This window comes from Abramis brama (genome assembly GCF_963993115.1).
Source record: "Abramis brama genome assembly, chromosome: 12".
Lineage (NCBI taxonomy): Eukaryota > Metazoa > Chordata > Actinopteri > Cypriniformes > Leuciscidae > Abramis > Abramis brama.
Genome location: NC_139974.1, coordinates 36616569 through 36627803, shown reverse-complemented (window position 1 = coordinate 36627803; position 11235 = coordinate 36616569). Strand labels below are relative to the sequence as shown.

Here is an 11235-nt window from a genome sequence, read left to right as displayed (position 1 = left end):
GCTCCTGCTGTTCCATAAATAAACACACATAAATCCCGTAGCTGATCTAGGCAGGTGGAGCTGGGGGAGGTGGAGGATTTCAGAGCAAGCACTGAATTAGACAATTTAAATGTTGGAGCGAGCAATCTCATTGGCTGTAGGATCAGCGGCCAATCAGCTTGTGCCATGCGGTAATGATTTGATTGCTTGCAGATTGCATGTAAAGGATCTCTCAGCCTGCGCCCTCTAGAGTTGCATGACTGAACTAGATATGAATAGAGATATTGAGATTACTTAAAAAAAAAAGCTTAATTATGTTCTGCCTGAGGCCTTCTCATCACTCTGCTTTTTCAGTGGAGCAGATATGCTGAAGTATGGTACATCCAAGGACAGGGTTTCCCGGAGATTTGCTAAGATTACATAATTTGTAAAAACGTAAAGATAAAAGTAAAGACCCAAAATAAAGATTGCAAAGATTTAGTAAAGATGTATAAAGATTTATTATTAATAAATCATAATAAGATGTAATAATTATTAATAATAATATTTTTTGTTGTTGTTAATAATAATAATGTTACAAATAATAATTATATCATAATTATTATTATTATTATTATTATAATAATACAATGTATTTTCCAAAAATATATTCTTTATACAATGAATGTATATTCTTTATAATATTCTAACATAAATATGACTTAAGAAAAAAGTAATAATTATTTAAAATCTCAGAGAATACTTCAAGTAAATAATTTAGGTCATATGGCTTAAAAAAAGGTTAGAACTCTTCTACGAGTATGAACAGTATTTTCATGTTTTCAGACTTCCCGGTCACATTCTTTCATTTCAGAAGCTAAAGAATAATGCTCACAAGACAGAAGGAATTACAATCATCGCATAGGATTACAAAGACGTGTAAGCTCCTTAACAACATGTGATAATATAATTTTCAGAATGCTGCAGTGTTTGCAAGAAGAGCTCCTCCAACTGTGTGATATCTGTAATGAGCTTTGTGAGTTTGACCAAATTGCTTTGACCCTTGATTCCTGTCTGGATATCGAGCTCATGGCAAATCTCGTGTGTTATGCTGGCAAAGCAGACGGAGAGACGCTTGCAGGATTGAATCCTAATGTGCACCTTGACCTTCACATTCATTTTGCAATCTCGCCAATTAATTAATACTGAAAGCATGAATTAAGTATTCCTCTATGCAAAAAAATAATAATAAAAAAGGACTTCAGTGCAAAGATTTCAATGTCGCTGTCAAATCCTCCATTGTTATACACTGTGCACAGAAACAGCCTGAGTTAATGGTGGAGGAAATTTCATTCTGGCTATTGAATGGTCCTTTTGAAACCTGATTGCAAAGCATAGAGTTGCTTGGTAATCTTGAAACAAGTAACATTTCACAGGATTTCAGCAGGGTTTGATACACTCTCAGAAAATAAAGTACATAATACCTTTAGGGGTACAATGGCTTGTCACTGGGGCTGTACCCTCAAGGGTACAATATTGTACCTTAACCTTTAAAAGAAACAGTACATATATGTACCTTTTAATGCTTTTTGACCCTCAAAAAGGTACATATATGTACCTTGAGCTTGAGGTCCAATAATAAGCCCTATGGGGTACGTTAGTGTAGATTGTACCTTGGGGGACAGAAATGGACTCCTACTGTACCCCTATTTCTGACAGTGTACCACTCAGCAAACCACACAGTGCAGTCCAACAGTCTGAGGCCACATTGAAAGTCTGGGATTCAGAATTTTAGTCTCTACTTTCACTACTTTCACTACTTTCAACTACTTTCTATGTGCAGTTTAGTTTACCTTCCATCTCTCTCAGCTGCTCCACCCTCTATGACAGTCTTGACGAAGATGCCCAGCTTCTCCAGGCCTGCATCAGCACCAACCCCCATTCCTATAATACTGATGCCCAAGCCATCCTCATCTGACATACACAAATCAGTGAGAGGAAAAACATTAGTGGTGAGCAAATGGAAAGAATGACAATTCAATAAATCATTGGATGGATGCATGCATTTTATTATGAAGGACTAAAAATGACAGAACGAAAAATAAATAAATAAATAAATAAAGAAAGAAATAAAAGTAGAAAGAAATAAATAAATGCAGAAATAATAGTGAAAATAAATACATTTTGGTAATATAAATGGCTATTTCTGTATTTTTACATGTATTTATTTATTTATTTATGCATTTCTATATGTATTTATACATTTATTTATATATTTATGTATTTATATATTTATTTATTTATATATTTATATATGTATTTATTTATACATTTATTTATTCCTACATTTATTTATTTCTGTATTTCCACATTTCTACATTTGTTTATTTCTGTATTTCCACATTTCTACATTTATTTTTCCCTGCGCATGTATGCTAATTGACCAATGGCTAAGCCACGCCCCCAAACGCGATGAGCCAATCACAGTACGCATAGCTAACCCAATACACTCGGACATTCTCTGCTTCCTCGTCCATTGCAATGCATTGCGGTTATCAGTTTTCATTCGTTTTTATGTTTTTTCTTGTCATTTTGGCTTTTAAACAGCGTGTGTGTGTGTTTTTGGTTGGGTGACAGTTGTGTTACAGTTTGACAAGAGTTTACAGTTTGACAAAAGCACAATGTTGTGTTTTACACAAATATAAGTAGGCTAAACATTCACTAAACAATCCACTGTTTGATCGCGCCCGCTCTCTGAATAAATAAATGTAGAAATGTGGAAATACAGAAATAAATAAATGTAGGAATAAATAAATGTATAAATAAATACATATATAAATATATAAATAAATAAATATATAAATACATAAATACATAAATATATAAATAAATGTATAAATACATATAGAAATGCATAAATAAATAAATAAATGTAAAAATACAGAAATAGCCATTTACAGTACCAGTCAAAAGTTTGGAAACGTTACTATTTTTTAATGTTTTTGAAAGAAGTCTCTTATGCTCATCAAGCCTGCAGTTTAAAAAAAACAAAAAAAAAACAGTAATATTATGAAATATTATTACAATTTAAAATAATGGTTCTCTTTTTTAATATACTTTAAAATGTAATTTATTTTTGTGATGCAAAGCTGAATTTTCATCAGCAAGTACTCCAGTCTTTGGTGTCTTATGATCCTTCAGAAATCATTCTAATATGATGATTTATGATCAATGTTGGAAACAGTTGTGCTGCTTAATATTTTTTTTATAACCTGAGATACTTTTTTCAGGATTATTTGATGAATAAAAAGTTAAAAAGAACTGTTTTTATTTAGAACTTTTTCTGTATTTATTTAATTAGTACTTTAATTCAACAAGGATGCGTTAAATTGATAAAAGGTGATGGTAACGATTTATATTGTTAGAAATGTTTTTATTTTGAATAAATGCTGTTTTTATGAATAAATGCTGTTAACGTTTTACTCATCAATGAATCCTGAAAAAAGTATTCCAAAAAAATATATTAAACAGCACAACTGTTTCCATCATTGATAATAACTGAGTATCAAATCATCATATTAGAATGATTTCTGAAGGATCATAAGACACCAAAGACTGGAGTACTTGCTGATGAAAATTCAGCTTTGCATCACAAAAATAAATTACATTTTAAAATATATTAAAAAAGAGAACCATTATTTTAAATTGTAATAATATTTCATAATATTACTGTTTTTTTTTTGTTTTGTTTTTTTTTTAACTGCAGGCTTGATGAGCATAAGAGACTTCTTTCAAAAACATTAAAAATAGTAATGTTTCCAAACTTTTGACTGGTACTGTATATTACCAAAATGTATTTATTTTCACTATTATTTCTGCATTTATTTATTTTTTTCTACTTTTATTTATTTATTTATTTATTTTTCGTTCTGTCATTTTTAGTCCTTCATATATTATGATGACTGATCAATATTAAAGGCTTACCACTGATTTCACAGCACTCAAAATACACAGATGCATGCAGAACATTTCCCTGAAAACTGTTTTTATGTAAAACAATTATAGAGGAAACCGGAGCTAGTTGTCACAAGGGCTTTAGTGTATCTCAGTAACCATAAGGTTTTGAGTAAAAACAGACTGAAAAATAACTTGAGTGAAAAGCGTGATGACTACACCTAGTGTTGCCTATAATGAAAACTATCCTAAACTTTCAACCTCAGAGAAATCTCTTTTGTGACACTGACATCAAGGGCTTGACATTAACACCTGCCAAATGCAGTTTGATTTCAGTAGTCGTGTGTAACGCAGTCACTCCTACTAGCCACTTTGACAGGTTACATTTTATAATACACTTTTCTCAATAGTAGTCTTAGCATCTGAAATAAAAAGCTAAGTGCAATGTAGTGTTGTCAAAAATATAGATTTTTCGATACATATCGATACTGAAATATATGTAATGCTTCCAATTCTCATTTCCTACAGAACGGATACAGGATATTAGCTGCACTTTCTCTCTCTCATCTCTCCGACAGCGAGTTACACACAAACCCCTCACTCACTCGTTCCATTTGCTCCGGATGAATATTTTTCATGTTGCAGGGCTTGAATTTCGGTGTGGGATTGTGCGTATTGCGTATAATCTTACTCATTCCCACAGATTTTGTGCTCACACTCAAAGTGCATGCACATAAAGCCAGCTATCAGTGCTAAATTATGTTCTTTTTTGCTGCTTATTGCACTTTTTTTAATATAAAAAATATCTATATGGCAGTTTTTCCCCGTGGTAACGATGTCAAAATTGTGGCCAGTGAAAATGCTGAGTGGCTCGTAACTGTGGAAAACCACTAAACACAGTGGCTGGTGAGCAAAAAAGTTAACGTGAAGCCCTGTTGCCATCACCGCTATTCACCTTTTTCCAGTTCCACAGGGAGAAGTTCCAGCTTCTCCACCCGTTTCTCCAGCTCATACTCAGCTGAGGATGCCACCGGGTCCACCTCTTCATTCCGCCGGTCATAGTCTTCATTGCAGTAGGTTTTGAACACCTGGGAGCCAGAAAACGTCAATGTCACATTACTGAGGTGAGGTCACATGACTAAAACAGCTGTGGGAAGCCAAATCTTTCATTGTTAGAAAATATAGAGTATGAGAATGATTATTAGTTCATTGGGGGAAAAATGTGTGTATATATACAGTATATAAATTCACCCTTTATCCAAGTATTATTAATCATTTGTTAAAGATTTTGTAAGCATATTGCTAGTTGTGCTTGAAGTCAATAGTTGTATTTGTTATAACGAAATGAAACAAGCCAAATTTTGCAGACATCATTTTTTACCAGGCTGTCAGAACAAACAAAATATTAATAACTGATTATTATGCTTTTTCCCGTGAGCTCTTTGATTTTCTATGCATTTATTTTTCATAGTAAAATAAAACCTCTAGCTGTAGTTTGTTTTTTTGCCAAATAATTTGGTTAAAAGTGTTAACTTCCCTCATATTTAAAATATAAAAAAATATAAAATATTTTCTTCATATTTTAATGGTTTAATCAAACTAGTAGATTAAACCATTAAAAACAAATATCCCCTCCAGACATCACTTTCAGCCACTACTCTATATATAGTGAGACAGCATGTGATCAATGAAGTTGTGGGCACTGGGCAATGTTTCGGGTTACATCAGAGTATCTTCATAACAGTGCTTATCGACTAAAACACAAACTGCCTTCTCCTCAGCGTAAGTGATGGTCTTGTGCACCGTGGTGTGAAAGGACAGTCACGCACAACTGTGTCCCCTAAACAAGTTCTCGGACAAACAATTGCCCCATGCATGCCAATGCCTACCTGTGTCCTTATTAAAAGTGTTCACTGGATAAGTTGTGACATAGAATAAGTTTCCCTGACCCAGATTAAACAGTTTTTCATTTTAAAAGAATAAACTTCCTCAGGATGCCACAGTCATGTTATGTTTGGTTTCATTGTCTTGTTCTGTTCATTTCAGAGAATTGATGAAAGAGAAATGGTAAGAATTTGGTGTTTTTAAGCTGGCCCCACAACGAAAATGCTTACATGCACACACTACAATTCAAAGTTTTGGGGGTCGGTATATGATTTTTTAAAATGTTTTTGAAAGAAGACTCTTAAGGCTAACCAAAATGAAATTTATTGTGAAATATTATTACTATTTAAAATAACTTACATTTATAAGTTTGTCACAAGTTATAAGAGTGTCACATGATCCTTCAGAAATCATTCTAATACGCTGATTTGCTGAGCAATGTTTTATTTTTATTATAATCAATGTTGAAAAAGTATTCTTGGTATACTTTAGTATTCTTGGATGAATAGACAGTTCAAAAGAACAGCATTTATTTAAATAAAATATTTTATAAATAACATGAGACGTATGCTGTTGCGTCTCCTGTGCCTTCATTGTTTGGATTACCATTGGCTTCATATTTGGTTTATCCTTGTTTGTATATTCTTAGATCCTAGCGTCAGTCCATCTGCCACCATGAGAATCATCTGCTTCAATTAAACCATGACTGATCATAGCAGAATCAAACCCATCTCATCAAATCAAGTAAATCAAGTATATTTGTATAGCGCTTTTCACAATACAGATTGTATCAAAGCAGCTTCACAGTATTAAATTAAAATAAAATAATACAACAAGGTTTGTTTCTAGTGGAATTTATTGATTGATAGAATAAAATTAAATATCCCCAAAATATCAAATTGGACTCAAACCTGACGTTTTATGCTAATCACAAGCCTAAACCAATGTGCCCAAATCGTATGTGGTACTGTAGGAAGCACTCTGAAACCAGAGCGCAGGGACAAAAGCAAGCATAATCTCTAGTGCACTTTACAACATCAATAATGTAAACTGATCAACAGCAATGCATTATTTAACAGTCACACTGCTGACCAAAGGATTAGCCCTTTGTCCACATTCCTTCAATGGTCTTGATGGAAATCATATTGGCAGAAAGGGCCAGATAGTGAGGCTGCAGCCTTGAAGATAGTAACTATAAAGATGTGAAGCATTAAGAGTGACTTGTTGAAAGAAAACTACCATATAAAAGTCCTTACAGCTGCACTAAAGCACATAGCTCACATAATCCATCGCCAGCTTTTATTCCCCAGTTACAGACTCTTATACAGACCAGGAGGGCAGAAATACTCTAACCTGAAAGCGAGGACATTTCCAGAAACATCCATCTCTACAGTCAGTGGAGTGACTGTGTTCCCTCACACACTGTTCTCCTGAGCTCAACCAACTATCACAGTGTTGACAGTCCACAGCTGGCTAAAAATGGCTCAACAACCGACTGTCTTTTGTGAATCTGGCAGACATGAGGTGCTATCCGCAACACACACAGTGTGGGCTACTGTCAGGTTTGACGTGCCGTGGGAGAACATAATTCATATCTTCTATTATATTCATTATAGACATACTGCATATAGCTCTCCAGGAGACTTTGTTGTGTTTTAATATCATTACATGGTTTAATTTTTAATTTGAATGGTCTTATGCAGACTCAAGTATTTGTCATCAAGTGCCAAAAGCGAGTAAACACTGGCTTTGATGAATAAATAAAATACAGTAGGCCAGTACATTTTTAATGACATGAAACATCATTTAAACTGCATTTCAAAAGTGATTCAATTTAAAGACATACAGTACAAATAGATTATAGAATAGATTAGTGGCTATTTTGCTGAGTCATGTTTGTTATAGGGGGAAACTGTTATACAGTGAGGAAAATAAGTATTTGAACACCCTGCTATTTTGCAAGTTCTCCCACTTGGAAATCATGGAGGGGTCTGAAATTGTCATCGTAGGTGCATGTCCACTGTGAGAGACATAATCTAAAAAAAAAAATCCAGAAATCACAATATATGATTTTTTAACTATTTATTTGTATGATATAGCTGCAAATAAGTATTTGAACACCTGTCTATCAGCTAGAATTCTGACCCTCAAAGACCTGTTAGTCTGCCTTTAAAATGTCCACCTCCACTCCATTTATTATCCTAAATTAGATGCACCTTTTTGAGGTCGTTAGCTGCATAAAGACACCTGTCCACCCCATACAATCAGTAAGAATCCAACTACTAACATGGCCAAGACCAAAGAGCTGTCCAAAGACACTAGAGACAAAATTGTACACCTCCACAAGGCTGGAAAGGGCTATGGGGAAATTGGCAAGCAGCTTGGTGAAAAAAGGTCCACTGTTGGAGCAATCATTAGAAAATGGAAGAAGCTAAACATGACTGTCAATCTCCCTCGGACTGGGGCTCCATGCAAGATCTCACCTCGTGGGGTCTCAATGATCCTAAGAAAGGTGAGAAATCAGCCCAGAACTACACGGGAGGAGCTGGTCAATGAAAAGAGCTGGGACCACCGTTTCCAAGGTTACTGTTGGTAATACACTAAGACGTCATGGTTTGAAATCATGCATGGCACGGAAGGTTCCCCTGCTTAAACCAGCACATGTCAAGGCCCGTCTTAAGTTTGCCAATGACCATTTGGATGATCCAGAGGAGTCATGGGAGAAAGTCATGTGGTCAGATGAGACCAAAATAGAACTTTTTGGTCATAATTCCACTAAACGTGTTTGGAGGAAGAAGAATGATGAGTACCATCCCAAGAACACCATCCCTACTGTGAAGCATGGGGGTGGTAGCATCATGCTTTGGGGGTGTTTTTCTGCACATGGGACAGGGCGACTGCACTGTATTAAGGAGAGGATGACCGGGGCCATGTATTGCGAGATTTTGGGGAACAACCTTCTTCCCTCAGTTAGAGCATTGAAGATGGGTCGAGGCTGGGTCTTCCAACATGACAATGACCCGAAGAACAGCCAGGATAACCAAGGAGTGGCTCTGTAAGAAGCATATCAAGGTTCTGGCGTGGCCTAGCCAGTCTCCAGACCTAAACCCAATAGAGAATCTTTGGAGGAAGCTCAAACTCCGTGTTTCTCAGCGACAGCCCAGAAACCTGACTGATCTAGAGAAGATCTGTGTGGAGGAGTGGGCCAAAATCCCTCCTGCAGTGTGTGCAAACCTGGTGAAAAACTACAGGAAACGTTTGACCTCTGTAATTGCAAACAAAGGCTACTGTACCAAATATTAACATTGATTTTCTCAGGTGTTCAAATACTTATTTGCAGCTGTATCATACAAATAAATAGTTAGAAAAATCATACATTGTGATTTCTGGATTTTTTTTTTTAGATTATGTCTCTCACAGTGGACATGCACCTACGATGACAATTTCAGACCCCTCCATGATTTCTAAGTGGGAGAACTTGCAAAATAGCAGGGTGTTCAAATACTTATTTTCCTCACTGTATAAAAAAAAAAAAAAAAAAAAAAAAAAAAAAAAATCACTGCCATTGCTGCCATTTTTTAAGTGTAAAGGCACAAATATATGGAGATGGTTCCAATTCGTTTTTAGAAATTAAAGCATTTAACTTCAGATCCTGTATGAAAAGCATCAGTGGTTTCAATTATAAATCTGCCAGTTGATTATAAAAACAAAAAATAACTTTTAGCTGTATATTGTACTTTAGTAGTGCAGCCTTTCAAGCTGAATCTTTTGGCTTCGGTCCAACAGCGATACTTTTCTTGAATATCCTTGTGTATCTTGATCTAGTAATATTGATTCGGCCCACTCCAGTCACCTCTCTGTCATCAGCCTCACCTTCATCGTTTAGATCAATACACCTGTTAGCTGCCTTCAAACAATGGCAGAACATCTCTTTTGTCTTCTCATCTCTACAGTAGATCCGCTCTCACTCACTGCAGTCTTATATTTAAAACCCAGCAGCCTGCGAGCTCTTTGGCTCCAACTGCTACCTTGCATAATAGCCAAGAAATGTAAGCTTGTATAAGCGCTTTCCTGTTCGGAGAGCTGTTCTTTAAGTTTTTATTGCATGTTGTGAGATTCCGCCAAAGGCTCGGAGAGCTAATTTTTCTCTGCAAAAAGAGTGAATTTGCACAGAACTGCAGGGACGAGTGAAACTGAGCCAGGCCCATAATCCATCCCTCTACTCCCACTCTTATTACTTCATTATCCGTCACGTCTCTCATCCTTCTTTGTGTCACTGTGCACTTCTAGCGGAGCAGCCATGGCTCATCGGTATGCCTCTAACACAGCATTTTACACCTGCTGCATCGTGGGTAACTGCAATGCTTGCGGGGAACCGAGGGGAAACGGGGAGGGAGGAGAAGAACAATCGACTGAAAGTGTTTGTCGGCATTTGTATCCTAGGCTGGCAACAGCCTCGGCTACAACTGATCGCATTAAATGGCTCTACAGTCAGGCAGTGCCAGCGCTTTCAGTGTCAACACACACACACACACACACACACACACACACACAGCTCTCTCCCAGAGGGACGACGAAGCTGATGCTGAGTGGATTAACCATGCAACACAGAGGCAAATCTGCAGACACACATTCCTGCACTATTCTCTGAAAACAGGTATCTGCTGCAAAATGAGGTGTTTGCCAAAGTCAAATTAACTTTCTTTCTATCAAATTGTTTAGAAATACATTCAAATATGAAAACGTGTTTCTTGAACTATGGGCAAAATGTGCGCCAGTGGAAAAACTCTTTTGTTCACACTTCCACTACAGTAGGAATACATGCATCAAAGTTTGAGATGGAAATTACATCTAAAAATAACAACATTAAACCATTTTTTAAATATTTGTCTTGCTAATGCTCTTTTCATAGCTAGCGGCTGAATACATACTGTAAATAATATTTTCACATTATTTGTGAAAATTTGGACTAAATTTGGAAATGACACATAATAAAAATGTCCTGTTTATTAGTAATTATTAGTGTTTTTGTTTTGTTTTTGTTGATCATAATTTGTGTAAAAATGGATATGCCGTCCAAAAGTTTGGGGTCAGTGAGATATTTGTTTTTTAAGAAATTAATACTTTTATTGAGCAAGCACGGATTAAATTGATCAAAAGTGACAGGGAACACATTTACAAACAAATCCAAACAATTTCTATTTCAAATAATGATGTTACTTTGAAATACATAAATCAAAGAATCCTGAAAAAATTTAGCAATATTTACAATGCTAATAAATAATAAATGTTTCTTGAGCAGCAAATCAGCATATTAGAATGATTTCTGAAGGATCATGTGACACTGAAGACTGGAGTAATGATGCTGAAAATTCAGCTTTGATCACAGGAATAAATTACATTTTAAAATATATTAAAAGAGAAAACAATTATTTAAAT

General features: G+C 35.4%; 1 protein-coding gene across 1 annotated transcript in view; it reads right to left on the bottom strand.

The window, feature by feature from the left end:
• Positions 1–11235, bottom strand: part of ppp1r9a (protein phosphatase 1, regulatory subunit 9A) — a 72113-nt gene that overhangs the window by 40255 nt on the left and 20623 nt on the right. Inside the window, exons 3-4 of the mRNA XM_084131102.1 lie at positions 4868–5000; positions 1812–1932 (exon numbers count right to left, since the gene is read on the bottom strand). Coding sequence (XP_083987228.1) covers positions 1812–1932; positions 4868–5000 — 254 coding nt within the window. The remainder of the gene's footprint in view (positions 1–1811; positions 1933–4867; positions 5001–11235) is intronic.